This window comes from Pseudorca crassidens, chromosome 21 (assembly GCF_039906515.1).
Source record: "Pseudorca crassidens isolate mPseCra1 chromosome 21, mPseCra1.hap1, whole genome shotgun sequence".
NCBI lineage: Eukaryota > Metazoa > Chordata > Mammalia > Artiodactyla > Delphinidae > Pseudorca > Pseudorca crassidens.
In genome coordinates this window covers 28,544,901-28,563,927 of record NC_090316.1, presented here as the reverse complement: position 1 = coordinate 28,563,927, position 19,027 = coordinate 28,544,901, and the positions used below count along the sequence as shown (strand labels likewise).

General features: G+C 38.0%; 1 protein-coding gene across 2 annotated transcripts in view; it reads left to right on the top strand.

The window, feature by feature from the left end:
• Positions 1–19,027, top strand: part of CSMD1 (CUB and Sushi multiple domains 1) — a 1,750,344-nt gene that overhangs the window by 1,538,368 nt on the left and 192,949 nt on the right. For both annotated transcript variants that reach the window (XM_067722119.1, XM_067722118.1), the window contains exons 29-31: positions 6,071–6,258; positions 12,086–12,280; positions 16,668–16,784. In XM_067722119.1, coding sequence (XP_067578220.1) covers positions 6,071–6,258; positions 12,086–12,280; positions 16,668–16,784 — 500 coding nt within the window. The remainder of the gene's footprint in view (positions 1–6,070; positions 6,259–12,085; positions 12,281–16,667; positions 16,785–19,027) is intronic.

Here is a 19,027-nt window from a genome sequence, read left to right as displayed (position 1 = left end):
AGTAGTGGGATTGCTGAGTCGTATGGTAGTTCTATTTTTAATTTTTTTTTATTTTGGGGTATGTAGGCCTCTCACTGTTGTGGCCTCTCCCATTGCGGAGCATAGGCTCCAGACGCGCAAGCTCAGTGGCCATGACTCATGGGCCCAGCCGCTCCGCAGCATGTGGTATCTTCCCGGACCAGGACACGAACCCGTGTCCCTTGCCTCGGCAGGCAGACTCTCAACCACTGCGCCACCAAGGAAGCCCTATTTTTAATTTTTTAAGGAATCTCCATACTGTTCTCCATAGTGGCAGTATCAATTTACATTCCCACCAACAGTGCAAGAGGGTTCCCTTTTCTCCACACCCTCTCCAGCATTTATTGTTTGTAGATTTTTGATGATGGCCATTCTGACTGGTGTGAGATGATATCTCACTGTAGTTTCGATTTGCATTTCTCTAATGATTAATGATATTGAGCATTCTTTCATGTGTTTGTTGGCAATCTGTATATCTTCTTTGGAGAAATGTCTATTTAGGTCTTCTGCCCATTTTTGGATTGGGTTGTTTGTTTCTTTGATATTGAGCTGCATGAGCTGCTTGTAAATTTTGGAGATTAATCCTTTGTCAGTTGCTTCATTTGCAAATATTTTCTCCCATTCTGAGGGTTGTCTTTTTGTCATATGTTTTCCTTTGCTGTGCAAAAGCTTTAAGTTTCATTACGTCCCATTTGTTTATTTTTGTTTTTAAAAGGATCTTGCTGTGATTTATGTCATAGAGGGTTCTGCCTATGTTTTCCTCTAAGAGTTTGATAGTGTCTGGCCTTACATTTAGGTCTTTAATCCATTTTGAGTTTATTTTTGCGTATGGTGTTAGGGAGTGTTCTAATTTCATTCTTTTACCTGTAGCTGTCCAGTTTTCCCAGCACCACTTATTGAACAGGCTGTCTTTTCTCCACTGTATATTCTTGCCTCCTTTATCAAAGATAAGGTGACCATATGTGCGTGGGTTTATCTTTGGGCTTTCTCTCCTGTTCCACTGATTTATATTTCTGTTTTTGTGCCAGTACCATACTGTCTTGATTACTGTAGCTTTGTAGTATAGTCTGAAGTCAGGGAGCCTGATTCCTCCAGCTCCGTTTTTCTTTCTCAAGATTGCTTTGGCTATTCGGGGTCTTTTGTGTTTCCATACAGATTGTGAAAGTTTTTGTTCTAGTTCTGTGAAAAATGCCAGTGGTACTTTGATACGGATTACATTGAATCTGTAGATTGCTTTGGGTAGTGTAGTCATTTTCACAGTGTTGATTCTTCCAATCCAAGAACATGGTATATCTCTCCATCTATTTGTATCATCTTTAATTTCTTTCATCAGTGTCATAATTTTCTGCATACAGGTCTTTTGTCTCCTTAGGTAGGTTTATTCCTAAGTATTTTATTCTTTTTGTTGCAATGGTAAATGGGAGTGTTTTCTTAATTTCACTTTCAGATTTTTCGTCATTAGTGTATAAGAGTGCAAGAGATTTCTGTGCTTTAATTTTGTTTCCTGAAACTTTACCAAATTCATTGATTAGCTCTAGTAGTTTTCTGGTAGCATCTTTAGGATTCTCTATGTATAGGATCATGTCATCTGCAAACAGTGGCAGCTTTACTTCTTCTTTTCCAATTTGGATTCCTTTTATTTCTTTTTCTTCTCTGATTGCTGTGGCTATAACTTCCAAAACTATGTTAAATAATAGTGGTGAGAGTGGGCAACCTTGTCTTGTTCCTGATCTTAGTGGAAATGGTTTCAGTTTTTCACCATTGAGGACGATGTTGGCTGTGGGTTTGTCATATATGGCCTTTATTATGTTGAGATGAGTTCCTTCTATGCCTACTTTCTGGAGGGTTTTTATCATAAATGGGTGTTGAATTTTGTCGAAAGCTTTCTTTGCATCTGTTGAGATGATCATATGGTTTTTCTTCAGTTTGTTAATATGGTTTATCACGTTGATTGATTTGCATATATTGAAGAATCCTTGCATTCCTGGGATAAACCCGACTTGATCATGGTGTATGATCCTTTTAATGTGCTGTTGGATTCTGTTTGCTAGTATTTTGTTGAGGATTTTTGCATCTATGTTTATCAGTGATATTGGCCTGTAGTTTTCTTTCTTTGTGACATCTTTGTCTGGTTTTGGTATCAGGGAGATGGTGGCCTCGTAGAATGAGGAAGAGTTTGAGAAGGATAGGTGTTAGCTCTTCTCTAACTGTTTGATAGAATTCACCTGTGAAGCTCCTCTGGACTTATTTATTTATTTTTGGCTGTGTTGGGTCTTTGTTGCTGCATGTGGGCTTTCTCTAGTTGTGGCGAGCGGGGGCTACTCTTCGTTGCGGTGCACGGGCTTCTCATTGCGGTGGCTTCTCTTGTTGCAGAGCACAGGCTCTAGGCATGCGGGCTCAGTAGTTGTGGCTCATGTGCTCTAGGTGCATGGGCTCAGTAGTTGTGGTGCATGGGCTTAGTTGTTCCGTGACATGTGGGATCTTCCCGGACCAGGGCTCGAACCTGTGTCCCCTGCACTGGCAGGCAGATTCTTTACCACTGCACCACCAGGGAAGTCCCTAATGAGACTTTAAATGTCATACCTAAAGATTACTTCATTTATCCCTTCAGGGGTCTTCAGTTTTACATCTAGCAAAGCCTGAGGTCTTGTGTCTAACAGGTACTACATCAAGCTGCATGACAAAAATGGAAATAGATTATTTTGCTTTTCAGCATTCTACTTGCATTAGAATACACATGATGTGGCAAGAATTGCTTTTAAATACTATCTTGCACACAGTGTGTTCCACATGAGAGGGCTTAATTTGCAGATTTTTCAAAGAAAAGCGATAATAAAGTGATATAGATATACTTAGTATAATTTCTCATTGATGTATTATATTTCTCTTAATGCGTGAGTGCTAATTCATTTCCATAGTACATCCTGTCTGCCATTCCCAAAGGTAGTATTGTTATTATCATTAAGATAGTCAAGACTTGGTAGAACTCTGAAAACAAAAGTTCCCCAAATTTTATTACTGTAAAGTCTGATTTAATAAACATTAGTTCTTTAAAAAAAAATGCTAACTTCTTTCTGCTACACTAAATGGTAAAAGTTCAAATCATAATATAATATGATTATATTATAAATATAAATTCCATAGAACTCTCACATTATAAATATATGGTATAAATAATTGAATTTTTCTAAATCCCATGATCTTTTCCAAATTCACATTTTGATTTTTGAACTAAATGAAGTGGTATTTTAAAAGAGAAGTAGTTCTATATACTGTCCTATTGGTCTCTTAGCTCCCCAAGGCAAAGTGGTCTGATTAGATTTATTTATCTGTCAATTGAACAAGTTTCTTTTCTTGAGATGTTTGCATCAATATTTCAGGCCTGGTTTTGCTTATCTTCCTTCACTTTCTCCTCCTGATGAGATATGAGTCAGTATAATTTTAAACCTCTGTGATTCTGAATTTTAAGTAGTTTAATAAGCCATCATTTCCTGAATTTACTCAAGCTGCTATAAATTTACCAAATGATGAATACCTTATTATGCCACTCAGCTATTATACAAAAGCTGTGAACATTTGCTGGTTATATTTTTGAATATCTTTATGGGTTTTGTTAATGCTAAATTCTAGTAGCGCCTTCCTTAAAACCAGGAGACACCTCTGCTACCAGGAGATTAAAAGTAAGTTAACAATTAAAGCCTTTTAGAGAACACAGAGCCTTTTTGTAGGAGTTTCCTACCTTCCCTTGGGTCATGGTGACTCATTATCAAGGTTCCCAAAGGGCAATTCATAGTAGTATATAATATATAAGGCAGTTTTACACAAGAAGTTTTCTCAGTTAATTTTGTGCACTTCCCTGGAAGAAGGTTGACCTAGAAAATCTTAAAGTTTTCTTCCGACTCTAAGAGTTTGGAATCATTAGCTGACCCGGTGTCACAGAAAATCACATACCTGTGACATGTTCTAAGGAATGGACAACTTGTGTGTGCTCAGGTGGGAGTTTTCCTGGGACCTCAGCTCCTAGATCTACTTAGTAGAAAGAAGGAGGAAGCCAGAAGTACCAGATGGGAACAAGGATGCTCAAGGACCCAGTCAAAGAAGCTGGTGTTGATACAGCCTTCCCAGGATGCACTGTTTAAAGAGTGTGACTGCAGTCAGGTGTGGAGAGGGAAGGGGAGCCCGGCATTACTAACAAGGAAGGCAAAGAATGACATGACCTGGAGCACATATGAGCTTCAAGGCTCACCCTGGTACTTGAGGGATCTTCAGGGAGGAGTGTTTTATCACAGGCTTCTATAGACTGTGGGGCTGATGCGACTCACACATTGGAACTCAAATTAAATTTGGTTTAAAAGCATGGCCAGACTTTGGCCTATTATTGGGGCTTGTAGATCTGTGCATCTGGTATAGGTAGAAATAAGACAGGGTTTAACCAAAGGGACTGTCATTAATTGTAAATATCACTTCAGACTTCTATGTGTGTGTGACAGCACATCCAAAAGGAGAGGGTAGTTAGAATATGTTTGTTTGTGCCTGACCGTACTTCCATGTTCAAAAATAATCTATCGTAATAATTAGTTATGCCAATTATCAGGGGTACAGCATGACCAGAGTCTAATAACATCCTTGCAAACTATTTCAAAAAAATTGTTATTCCAACCAAATTCTGTTTGGTTGATGCAGTTCCTCTTGGCCTCTTTTCTCACTCTTTAGCCACTCAAGTCTTTTACTTTTTCTTCATTTCCAACTTCAGGGAACTTGTCAGATAAACAGACTCTGAAACCTCTGACAAATTCCTTGAATAAAATGTGTTCAGGACCTCACATGGGAGCGAGGGCACCTTGACAGGAAATGGGATGGCGCGATGCAGGTCCAGATGTTATACTAACGTCGGGTCCTTGGTGGTCCCCCGTGCTACATCCTTCAGAATGCAGTGGGCAGCTTCTGGAAAGACCTTGGGTTCACGTTTTATCCCTTGAATATCCAGATAAACTAAAGTCACTTAAACAACAGCACATGTTCGTGATTATAAAACCTCCTGACTCTCTCCATCCCTGTATACAAATATGCTGTCAAGGGAAAGGGAGTGGAAGCTGCGTGGATCGGTCCACGTTAAAGACCCCAAAGGCCCTGATTTAGAGATGAAGGGACATAGGAGGGCAAGTCAGAATGGATTACGTCAATACCTCTGTCTAGTGTGTTTGTTTATTCTGATCCCACTGAGATCTTGGACATGTAAACGAAGTTCAGTCTGTCACTTGAGAGGAGGTATATTTTTAAAGTTCCCAGACTATCATCATCCTTCTCATCATAAATGGCAGAGACATTTAAAGCTGCATCCCACTTGAGAACTTTGGGTGTTAATTGTTAGACTTTGGAAATTATTAGGGTATTTACATAAGGAGAGACAGAGACAGAGAGAGAAGTAGAGAGAATGGGAAGGAGCAGGAGGGAGAGGGGAAGAGAAAATTGGAATATCCAGTCAAGGTGAAATGATGTGAAACAGTTGACTTCCATACTTTGTACCACTGTAGGGACTGCTATTATTGGCCAGATTATCTAAGCAAATAGAAGCAATTACAATTTTAAAAGTAAACTCAAACAAAAGTATTTTTTAACTTTAAGAATTGTCAGTAACATCAAGGATATATGTTATTAAAACTAAAAATATTCACCTAAAAATCAAATACCAGTGGGAATGCATCCCTTCTGAACCCTATTCTTTCAAACTGCATTTCATTAGAAATATCATGGTTATAGGGAAGACATACCATATCTATATTATAAGGGTTCATTTTCTTTCAGATTATCTTCAAAATCATACTGTATTGAAGATGTTGGTGATTGTATAAAATACTAATAGTATTTGTTATAATTGTTATTTATTGCCATTTTGATTATTATTATATTTAACTTCTGGATTGTCCTAATTTTTAAAAATTATTTTACAAAGGCAAATAAAATCACTGTGTGCTCTCAGAGACTTTATAGTCTGGAAGATAAGAGACACATATATTAGGTGCATAATCTAATTAATATTCTTTCCTTTTAGTTTCAACATGGAGCCCAGCTATGATTTCCTACATATCTATGAAGGAGAGGATTCCAACAGCCCTCTCATTGGAAGTTTCCAGGGCTCTCAAGCCCCAGAAAGAATTGAGAGTAGTGGAAATAGTCTCTTTCTGGCATTTCGAAGTGATGCTTCTGTGGGCTTGTCCGGGTTCGCCATTGAATTTAAAGGTACTGTGACCAGCTTAACTTGTGAGGAAAGTGACTTGTGTTGAGATTTCTTTAATCATAAGCATTTATTTATAAAGTCTTGCCTATCTGTTCAATGCATAAAATTCTGACATCTCTCTCAATCATCTGGGGAACAGGGTCGATCTCGCCAGTAGGGAAGAAATTTCCAACACGCGTTTCTACCTTAGCTGAAAGAAAAGAAAAGGGGGGAGGGAGATTTCTTTTTCCAAATTCATAGCCATTTAAAGATAAATTATGATTTGTGCAATAAATAATTTGAGTATTTAAGAATTATTTTAATATGTGTTTTACTATCTTAATTTGTTTCTTCAGGATGACTCAATTTAAGTACATAAATAGCTTAGTTTGGTTTTTATTTTTTGGGGTTTTTCTGGCTTGCAGGATCTTAGGTCCCCAACCAAGGAATGAATCCGAGCCCTCAACAGTGAAAGCATGGAGTCCTAACCACTGGACTGCCAAGGAATTCCTGATAAATAGCTTAGTTTTATCTCAATATTTTTCAAGATGTAAAATATCGATTGCCATTCCCTGTCCTGACCACCCATGGTGGTTGGTTTGATGGGGAGCAAGCACTGATCCTGGTCAGCACTTTCTTCTTTGGTCACCTCATGAGTGACTCCCACTTCTTTGGGATCCACCACCCCCTGTCACTAGCATCCAGAGAAAACAAACAGACTCACAAAGATCACCCCAACCTAAGCATTTTGCTGTTGGGTTCATGAAAATAAATATATATTTTTTTCAGGGCTTCCCTGGTGGTGCAGTGGTTGAGAGTCCACCTGCCAATGCAGGGGACGCGGGTTCGTGCCCCAGTCCGGGAAGATCCCACATGCTGTGGAGCGGCTGGGCCCGTGAGCCATGGCCGCTGAGCCTGCACGTCCGGAGCCTGTGCTCCGCAACGGGAGAGGCCACAACAGTGAGAGGCCCACGTACCGCAAAAAAAAAAAAAAAAAAAAAAATATATATATATATATATATATATATATTTTTTTTTTTTTCAAATCTGTTTCTCATGTGAACAAGGAAAACACGGGGTATATTACAAAGAATCAGAGAAAAGGATTTATCAAAATATTAATTGACAGTAGTGAGTGCTTTATAAAAAAATGAAAATATATACATTTATTTAAACTTTTGAGTTAGTTATTAGTTACTAGAATTATAAAATAAAATATAGGGTATGTTTCATCTATGTTAACCCTTTAATGGACTTGTATTTCTTGATATTGTTTTTAAGTAGGAAATTAACCTACTTCCTCAAAAACACCGAAATCTAAAAATTTACTGATCTTTAGTATAATATACAATTTAAAAAAATTTAAACAATTCAGCAATTGAAGGAGTTGCTGTGCTTTTTGGATGGGATCCATTAATGTTCACGAATAATTAACAGCAGTACTTTTAAGCATTTGCCATATCATTAGACAGTTTCTGTATTAATAAGAACTCATTGAAGTGCATGTCACCATGACAACGCCCATTCTGTAATGAGTAAAAAATCACACGTTTCATCTAAATATAAAACTGTAAGGAATGGGAGAGAATATTTGCAAATGATGAGACCAACATGGGGTTAATATCTAAAATATATAAACAGCTCATACAACTCAATACCAAGAAAGCAAACAATGCAATAAAAAATGGACAGAAGACCTGAAGAGACATTTTTCCAAAAAGAAAGACATACAGATGTCTAACAGGCACATGAGAAGATTTTCAGCACTGTTAATTGTTAGAGAAATGCAAATCCAAACAACAATGAGGTATAATGTCACTCTGGTCAGAATGGCCATCATGAAAAAGTCTACAAATAACAAATGTTGGCGAGGATGTAGAGAAAAGGGAACCCTCCTACACTGTTGGTGGGAATGTAAATTGGTGCAGCCACTATGGAGAACAGTATGGAGGGTCCTCAAAAAACTAAAACTAGAGTTGCCATATGAGCCAGCAATGGACTACTACTCAACCATAAAAAAGAATTAAATTCTGCCATTTGCAGAAACATGAACGGACCTAGAAAAATTATGCTTAGTGAAATAAGTCAGACAGTGAAAGACAGATATTGTATAATATCACTTGTATGTGGAATCTAAAAATAATGCAAGTGAATGTATATGCAAAACAAAAACAGACTCACAGACAAACTTATAGAAAACAAACTTATAGTTACCAAAGGGGAGAAGGAAGGGGGAGAGGGACAAATTAGGGGTATGGGATTAACAGATACAAACTACTATGTATAAAATAGATAACAACAAGGATATTTTCTACAGCACAGGAAATTACAGCCATTATCTTGTAATAACTTATAATGGAGTATAATCTTTAAAAATACTAAATCACTATGCTGTACAACTGTGACTAATATAATATTGTAAATCAATTATACTTCAATGAAAAAAAAAAGACTGTACACCTGTCATCACCTTGTATTCCCCAGGGCGTCCTAGGGTAAGAGAATCTGCAGATGAGTGAGTAAATGCAGTAGAACTTGTGTCCCTCATGATAGGGGGACAGGGCTGCCTCTTTGGTCTGGTTCTTCGGGGACCAGCAGAGCCTTCTAAATGGGTGCTAGAGCTCTCACGCTTTAAAAGTTCTCCAGTGGAGCCTGTGGAAAAAAAAAATCATCAGAAAACAAGGAAGGACACAGCAATGAAACAGCATCCAGCAAGTACAAGGCCCCATATGGTGAGGGAAGCAGGGAGTGGACCTGGCTCTTGGGCTTGACCAGAAGGAGCCACGGGGCAGTCCTGCCGAGTGACCCCAGGGGCCCGGCAGCTTTGGCACAGGCGTTCTGGGAGGCGTCCATAAGCGGAACCAACAGGAACCAGGGCAGAGCACACCATGTAATGAAGTCATCTCATTGGGAAATGTGACAACGTGTAAGCAAAAAGTGTGCCATGAGTTATCACCAAACATCCTGAACTGACAACTGAGTAAATGCAAGTAAAAGCTTCGATGCAGTGCATTTGGAGAAATGAAGAAAAACTGGCCATCAGAGGTCTCAATTTGCAACACAGAGCAGAAAATCGTGGGAGTGGTATTTAACCAAACAGTACACTAAACCAACAGACACTTATAACAAAAAGTAATTAAAAAGGCTGACCAGGCAACAGGCATGTATTTTTTTCTCTATCATTTTTTTAAATATAATTTTAGTTATTTTATTTTTTATTTTTGGCTGTGTTGGGTCTTCGTTGCTGTGCGCAGGCTTTCTCTAGTTGTGGCGAGCAGGGGCTACTCTTCATTGCAGTACATAGGCTTCTCACTGCGGTGGCTTCTCGTTGCAGAGCATGGGTTCTAGGCGCACGGGCTTCAATAGTTCTGGCTCGTGGGCTCAGTATTTGTGGCTTGCAGGCTCTAGAGCACAGGCTCAGTAGTTGTGGCGCACGGGCTTCAGTAGTTGTGGTTCGTGAGCTCTAGAGCACAGGCTCAGTAGTTGTGGCACATGGGCTTAGTTGCTCTGCAGCATGTGGGATCTTCCCGGACCAGGGCTCGAACCCATGTTCCCTGCATTGGCAGGCGGATTCTTAACCTCTGTGCCACCAAGGAAGCCCTTTCTCCATCATTTTATAGGAGAAAAATATATGCCCTAGACCAGTGCTTGTATTTATTAGACACGCGATACATTCTGTTGGATGACAGAGTAAACGACATCCGATGGAAGGACTGTTCTCATGCCCACAGTTTTATTTATTCGTCCCTTATTTGCTTAAAATAAACGATCTAAGGCAGCGTTAAAGAATTATCAGAATGTCCCCTACTCCTTGAAATATCCAAATTGGTTTTCAGTAAAGTGTTTAGAGAGTGTTGGTCCCAGCACAGTACACAACTATTGCTGTGAGTCTCTAACCAGAGCAAAAATAGAGGACCTGGAGGGGTTTCCACAATTGATATATATGATATAATATATTCATGATATATACGATAACTAATATATTATACATGGCATATGATACATATGATGTATGATAATATATATTACAGATGGTATATGATACATATGATAATATATGATGGATGATATACGATATATATGGTAATATAGCATGTCCGATACACGTGATAGTGTAATGTTTATATATTTATGTTGCACTTTAACCAAAGTATGTAAATAAAATATTCTAATAGCTGGTTATAATAATTAGGCCAACAGTTGCCAGAGAGATCTCTGCTTGGCTGATGTTGACACATAGGTCATTAAAAATATAATGAGAGATATTGAATAAATACAGTTAAACAGGCCTCTTCTCCGTCCTGCAGGACGTCACAAAGTTTGTGCTTTTCCCTCTTCCGCTGTTTGTTATCCATTCCTAAGAGGATGTAGGATGTAGTTTTCAGAGCTCGTTGCATTTTTACTCTTTACTGGCTCACCTGCCACAATCTCCCAGGAGCATCTTCTTCCCAACACTACTGTGTGAATTTACTCATTGGCCATAAGTAGACACTCAGGAAGGGAAAATGCTTAAAAAGGAACATAATCCACATTGATCACAACCCCCAGAAAGGTAAAATGCAGGCTTCCATTTATACTTTCCAGAGATTTTTTATGTGTTTGCTTAACCCTGGGGCAAAGATTGTCAACCCAAATAGAAAGAACTGAAACATATTTATTTTATCCATTCAAGTTATCCTTGAGCCTATATTGATATTAATAACCCCATTCATGAATAGCACATTCATGACAAATAGCATTTTCTTAACTTTAGGCCAAAAACATGAAGAAAAACATTTCAGTATAACATCTATATTGATCCCTTGAAGATCTGTAAAATTCAATTCAGAGCCTTCTGACGTTACAAGGGGCTTTGCTGATGGAGGGAAGGATGTTGACAAGCACAAACAGAAAGCAATTCAGATGATGGAATTGCACACAGCAGAAGGAGATGTAGATACGTGATTTAGAGACATTTGGAAGGTCTGCTGAAATATGACATTTAGTGTTAACGCTACCAGGACATAAGTGGCACTACCCACACAGCTACAGGACTGTGAGAAAGAAAGAAGAGAGCTTTGTATTTATATCTGGGAAAAAAGAGGCTTTTAGCAAATGCCTCCTTTAGTGGCCCCCACAGCTGGACAGATCTTTGCAGTGTGTTTCTGTGAAAGTTATTTAACCGCTCTTGAGCTTCAGATTCTCAAAATGTAGAATGGGGCCACAGATCCTCCTCACATTGCAGAGGTGGAGTGAAGATTTGAATGAAAAACATGCAGTGTACCCAGCTCAGCGCCCGATACATAACATGCCCTCAATTCCTTTGAGCAGTTATTAGAATTAGAATAGAACTGTGTTGAGCAACTATTACATCCCAGACACAGGGCTTGACCCTTATGGATCAGGAAATGTGCTTTCCAGCTACGTGTGGCTTCATTGACTTAGTGAGAGTGGTAAAAGATCAGAACTTCTTTCCACGATTATCTCACCAGCATGAGAAATCACTCTTAATTTACATGAATTAAATCAATTTCCTTTTGAGAAGCCCAGTTCTCCCATCTCTTCCTAAAATGTGCTGTGATTTCATGAGTTAAGTACAAAAGTCAGGAAGTCAACCTCAACAGCAATTCTGTAGTGAATTGTCATTTGAAAAATAAGAAATAATTTTATTGAGAGGAGTTTTTTCTATTTTTCTATGATAATTATTAACTTGAACATTAATTGACAACTTGGTCAATTAGTCAATCAATTTTTTGGAGCATATTTTATATGCTGGACACTGTTCTAGGTACTAAAAATATAAACAACCGACAACAAAAAAATAAAATAAAATTCCTGCCATCATGGAGTTTACATTCATGTCTTCCCCAGAGAAACCACGGGAAGCCTGTTTTGACCCTGGAAACATAATGAATGGGACAAGGATTGGGACGGACTTCAAACTTGGCTCAACTGTCACGTACCAGTGTGACTCTGGCTACAAGATCGCTGACCCGTCTTCCATCACGTGTGTTATCGGAGCGGATGGAAAACCCGCCTGGAACCGGGTCTTGCCCTCCTGCAATGGTACGTATGGAACCGGTGTTTCCTTCGGAGATAACTTCCCTCTGGAATTTGCACTTTCATTTTGGAGACAGTTTGCATTTCAGTCCTGTATCCCCTCCTCACTGGTGGGGAAACCCCCGCAGAGCAACGTGGGATAAGAACTTGACCTTCCTTGGTCGTTTAATTTACCCAGTGGATTAGCCATTCTCACAGCTTTCTGGAAGGGGAGATATTTTTCTCTCACTTAGATCGTTTGGCATTTCTAATTGCTGTTTTTGTGTATGAGAGATGCGAATTACCAGTCTCTAGGTGGCCTCTGTCTCTCTGCTTCTGTCTCTGTCTCTGTCTGTCTCCCTCTTGCTCTCTGTCTTTCTCTATTTCTCTGCCTTTCTGTGTGTGTGTGTGTGTATCTCCCTCTGTCTGTGTCTCTGTCTGTCTCTCTGTCTCTGCCTCTCTCTCTGTACATATATACACATACATATACATATATTACATATATAAGGATGTGTCATTTCCCCACAAATACCAACAGTTTGTAATTCCTCATGTACATTAAATTAATAAAAGCACCTATTAGAGGGTAAGGTCAACCTTCAGGAACAGGCAGTGCCATCCTACAGTGACAGAAGTCAGGTTGCAGTTGCCCTTGGGGGGGTGCTGAGAGGAGGGGTCTGAACACAGACTTCTGGGCTGTCCTCCAGGTTCTGTGTCTGGTGGGTAGCTTCGTGGGACCCTCCACAGACAAAACTCCAGACTCTGTGATACACCTTAAAAAGGAGACAGTAAAATCCTGTGTTTTGTGACAGAAAAATTGATTCCAAGTTTACTTTAGGATGAACTCAAGGACCGGTTTAGTTAGATACACTGAACTGATGAAATAAAGATCTTTTCCTTAGGATGGCTCTGATGCTTGTAACTTCCGACCAAAGTGGTGTTTCAGAAAATTAGTACGTGAAAAATCCGAGCAAACAACACAGGCGAGCAGACCTGATGCCCTGGGTTGCTCTGGCATGTCTGTGTTTCTGGGTTTGTCTTATGACCCTGAGAGCTTTTCTGTTCAGGAACCCAGTCCTCCAGCCCTGCAGTACTCAAGGTTGGCGCAGACAGGGAACTTCACACACGTTTTCAGAGGAAATGAATAAATCAGGGAATAGCCAAAACAATTTCCAGTGAAAATTGAAGTCTTCCTAGTCTTCCATATTTTATCCTCTAACAATAAACTCAGAGAAATAATTATTGCTGCTTCTCGGATTCCAGGAGGTTCATGTGAGGGGAGAATGGTGAAGGGCCCACGTGGCTGTGTGGGGCGTCCAGATGATGACTTTAACGTCTGTGTAAACGTTACAGTAAGCTTTGAGTCAGCGGCATCACAGCGCTCCTCTCTAGGGGTTAGAAGAGTGTCCTCGTACGTTCACTAGAGTCACCTCAAAATGCCATCCTTAAAAGTGCACACTGTATTAAATTCAAACATACTTTGAACTTATGGGGGATGATGATAAATTCTTTAGCCATAGGCTAAACGAGAAAAATGAGGTCACATTTAGGCAACAGATAAATAATCTAATTTTAAATTAGAGATTTTTTTTCCGTATCTGAAGACCCGTGAACTCAAGCATAGTTTCTGTTAACCAGTCATCACATTTATGTGCATAAAACATACAACACTGGTTTTTCCTTAAGTTATTTATTTCAATTTAAATAAAACTAAAAATTCCCAATCATTAAACAGAAATGTCCTCTCCCGTAGTTTATTTTGGATATCTCAAGGACAACAGCACCTTTTGTGCTGAATTAATGCCTGTGGGTCACTCAGATCACCAGTTAAACTAAGCGAATGTTGTTATATATTAAACATTTTGATAGTTCATATATTAAGGGATGTATTTTGGGCTAGTTTGTTTTAAATTCATGATATAATTTTTCTTTCTATTGCCTACATTTTTTTGTTCATTGAGGTTTCCTGTTGAATTAGAACAGAAATGGAAACAGTCTGGAGTCTCTTTCATGGGTCAGAATGGCTTTTATTTACTTATGTTGTTTTTGGTTTACATTCAAATTTGATTGTATTTTGTTCCCTTTATATATGAGACATATACTCCAATTAACCAAATGGATGAGTCAGTTTCTTGTTACCATCTGCAATGAATACTGTTGCAAATCTTTTTTCATTTAGGAAATGATCTGTTTAATACATTAATTACCAAAGAGTAACAGCATATTTGTTTTCCTTCTCTTATCACATTAATATAAAAGAATTTCTAACATGAGAAAGACCATGCCTGTTTCTCAGGTTAACACAGTAACATGGACAGAGTAATTGTTAAGAATTAAATGAAAATTCTCTACATATTTTTCTCAATTTCACAAATGTTTGGTTGTGTTTGTAGTATGTTATGCAGTTTGCGTGCTTATCTTTAAATCTGGGGAAAAATGTATAAGCATAGCACAGTTTATCAAGGTAGCAGAGGACCTAAAATGCCATGTTTGTTTTCTTTCATTTTATCCTTTTTATTTTTTAGTGTTTTCTATTATCATAAAGTAATGATCTTTCATCCTACCCATTAACAAAATAAATTTTTGTAGTTATACTTGAACAAATATATCAGTAGATATAAGATTGCTGTTTGATAAGATTTCTGTTTGATCATTTGGGCATCAAAATATTAGCTCAGTGAAGATTTATTTCCACTTTTCATTTATGCTTGTTATTTAAACTTTGAAATAGATAAACTTTTTAATAGATATGCTTAAATTTTATATGTCTAAAAGAAGATAGATTTCCATTCTTCATTTGTACTTATTTTTAAAAATTTGCACTTTTGAGTGTTTAAGAAAAATTATAGTTCTGAAATAACCTGGTTGAATTTATATGGCTAATTTTCTTAAAATTAAGTGATATATCTAAACTGGTGGAATGAGGCTCCCAGCATTTCACTGAAAACCTTGAGCTTTGAAATTTAACTTACAGAAATTTCCTCTATCTAAAAGTGAAAAATTTTTTTTTCTATTTAAGATTTTTAAAAAAGCCATGGTAAGTGTTTTAGGGTGATAAAATTATTATGAGTTAAGACATCAGCATGAAGGCTGCTCTTAGCTTAGTTAAGGGAAATCTCTACTAGTTGATCATAAATAGATTATAACTGTCAGGTATTTAAGCAGTCTTCCTTTGACTTTTAGAGTATGACTTCAGTTTTCCAGCTGCATAAAGCTGGACCTGGGAAGTCTCCTGCCAAGTCATCATTGAGGTGCTTTGACACTAGCATCAGCATTCTGCACAGCTTCGTTAATCCTGGAGAAAATCCCATCCATCAGTTAGGACTTAACAATGTGCTACTTAACATTCAAAAGATTTGACATGTTATCCCCGATTTCTATCCTTTTTAATGCTTGAAAACTGTCACATTAAGAAGAAGTAAGCTATAGAAATATAAACTTTCTGAAATACTGAAAAATAATTCTGAATTCAGATCAGAGAAGGTGTATCTAGGATAAGAAGACATGCAGTCAGGCCACAAAGGGCACAGCTGAGGTGCAGTTGGCGTCACTTCAGTGGATAAATAGTGTCCTAAGCAGATGAGCAGACGTGGGCCTCTTTTTAAGTAAAAATATGAGGAATTGAAGTATTCGCAGTTTAATCCTGAAACTGGGATTTAGTTGAAAGTCTATTTTAAGATGTTTAACAATAGTATTTTGAATATCCAAGCTACAGTATTTTTCTATTTTCTCAGCAAGAGCAATGCTGAGAGTAACAAGATGATCAGAGGGAAGATAAACACACACACACACACACTCGCTCTCTCTCTGAACTGTTCATATAACACCTCATCAATGTACCTGCCTGACTTTGTAGTTTTGGGTTCCTTCAGCTTTCAATGGAACTTATAGGAAGGGACCCCACACCCACTAGTAACTATACATGTCACTCTTGAGCTGAATCTACAATGAAAACACAACAAGAACTAAAAGTAAACATTGCTTTTTTTTAGTCCCATAGTAATATAAAGACAATAGAAAACTGAAATAATCTTTGTATCTCTTAAGTTAATATGATGGTTGATATCAACCAGAAAGTTCTGGTAGGCTTTTGACGTATTGATAACTTAAGAATTTTTCTTTATCGGACCTGTTTTTATTATCATGACAACTGTTTTCATTATTATTTTAGCATGTCTGAGAACGTCCTTAAAAATATTAGGTCTTCTTCTTAAGTTGAATTACTTTTATTCTCACCTGGTCAGTCTTTGTTTTTTTTTACTTTTGATAGCAATGTAAGATCAGATTTTAACTGTGATATTTTGTTAAGTTTTTGAATAATCATGCTCATTTGTTCAGTGCTTTCATTTTTAGGTCACTTATCACTTGCCATGTGGTTACACACAGCACGTAATTCTCCGTTGGTCTGTTTCAGCCCCCTGTGGAGGCCAGTACACTGGATCAGAAGGGGTGGTCTTGTCACCCAACTACCCTCACAATTATACAGCTGGTCAGATCTGCCTCTATTCCATAACGGTACCAAAGGAATTTGGTAAGATTTTCTTCTTATTTTTAATTCACCGTCATATCTCTTTTGGTGTTAATATTTCCATAATTTTATAAACAAATATCCCAGCTCTTGGTATAATAAAATAATATAAAAGAAGATGACTTAAAGTAACAGTTTTTCCAAACATGTCTTATACAAGATCCACTACAATTCTTTTATCAGTGTGATATAAAATTCTTCAATTTCCTTCTCGGATTCTGATCCAGAATAATCAGAGAGAATAAATGTGCCTTTGTTCTTATTTTTGTTAGAAAAAAGCATTTCTCCTTTGGTTGTTTAGTGTGTAGAGGAGGATTGCAGCCTCACATGTGAGCCAGGGGAACACTGATCAGCCTGTGGGGTATTGGCACATATATTTGGTTATTGATTATGCTGGAAATCACTGGATCAGTGAACACACCTTTGAGTGACAGGAGATGTAAAAACAGGCAGAGTCCTATCTGACCCCTCCAAACTTGGCATCCTGGTTTCCCTCCTAAACTTTGCTTCCAACCTGAGCCAGTTTTCTGGGATGGCTTCATTTCTAGAAGATCCTTCTCTGGTGATTTCCTGGTGGTTTACTCAACACCGGATCCCCACATCTTCCCTCTCACTCTTGACCAGGAAAATATTTTTGTGTTAGATTCTTTCCTGGAGTCAACCAGATAGTAGCTTTTATAATTTTATGGAATAGTTCCTTTTTCCCAACAGTAAAATTTAGAACCCAACATAGTCAAGGTTTTTTTCTATATACTCAAAATAGCAGCCATCCACTCATAGAAATAAAACAGATAAAAATTCTAAGGTTAGATTCTGTTTGAGGGAAAACATTTTAAAAATACAATTATATGACAAGAAAGTTAATTTCTGCTTAAGAAACTTGCATATGGGAGACAAATGATTTCTACGAACTTCTATTATATTAATCACAGGCTTCTTAAAATCAAATGAAAAGCTCCCCCCAAGCACTTATTTCAGCATTTGGTATTTTAGATCACGGGCTCTTCATGAACTGTGCGACGCAACTTGCTTAGTCTCTTAAGCCAAATCATTTAGCTTCTGCTTTCCGCCAGTTCTCAAGGATGGTTGAGTTTTCAGGCAAGGCTTTCCTTGTATCATCCTGCCATGATGAGAAGAGCATGTGCCTGGGACTTGGAGAGTGATGGATGTGAACACGGAAACCAAGGCAGAGGCAGAGGGACCAGCTTCCCAAAAGGCAGAGAGTGGGTCCACCTTATGAGCAAATGGAAAATATCAATCTCATTTAAAAACTGAAAGACTGAGCTTCAAAATATTTATTTTGTTATAAAAAAATGGACAGTAAAATTTAGAATAAGTCCTAGACTTTCACTCTTTATGCTGGACGAATGCCTCTAAAGTCCCTTATTTAGCCTCAGTTAATACATTTTTTCACCTAAATTCCCAAGAACATTCCTCCAGTTACTTTCCCATGAATATTCCTTTTATTTTTATTCATGGATACTTGACAAAATATAATTATCACAATAGAATGTAGCAGCCAGAGTTTATGATTTTAGTTCATTATAAAATTTTATTGAGTTGTCACAACACAATTATGACTTTTCAGCAGAAAAAAGTTATACTCCTAAATATTGATAATAATTTCCCAATATGAAAGGTTTAATGGCATAAATTTATATTCTATCTGGGCAGAAAACTTTAGTCTAGAATAAAATAGTTATAAAGGATTCTTAGTAAAAACCTATACTACCTTATCTATTATTTTTTCCCCCTCTTCCTTACTTTTTTCTGAGAAGTGAATCGACCAGTTAACAATTAATTCAATGATTGTGATAAGTGCTAAGATGAGTAAAATACTGTTTGGGTGCCTGAGATGCCCAGCAAATATTATGGGATGGGGTGACTGTCCCTATTGTGGGAAGGGGCTTCTTACACAAGTTCCCAATGGGAAGTGTCATGGAAGACAGGTCATCAGTTATCCTAATTTCCTCCCTATTTTCATCCAAAAGCGTCACCAGAGTATCCTTTCTAAAACAAAAATCTGATCATGAAAACACCTTGATAAACGTTTTCACTCACTCCTCTTGCCCCCAGAGCAAAATCCACGCGTCTCAGGGCTCTGAAGTCTCAGGCTGTGTGGCCTTGCTCCCCCGCCCCCCCTCCCCATCCCTCCCCCGCCCCCTTTATCCACTGAGTGTTAGCAAAGCAGACGTTCGCCTGCCAAATACTGCTCCTTTTGTTCGCTTGCTGAAGTAACCCCTTGT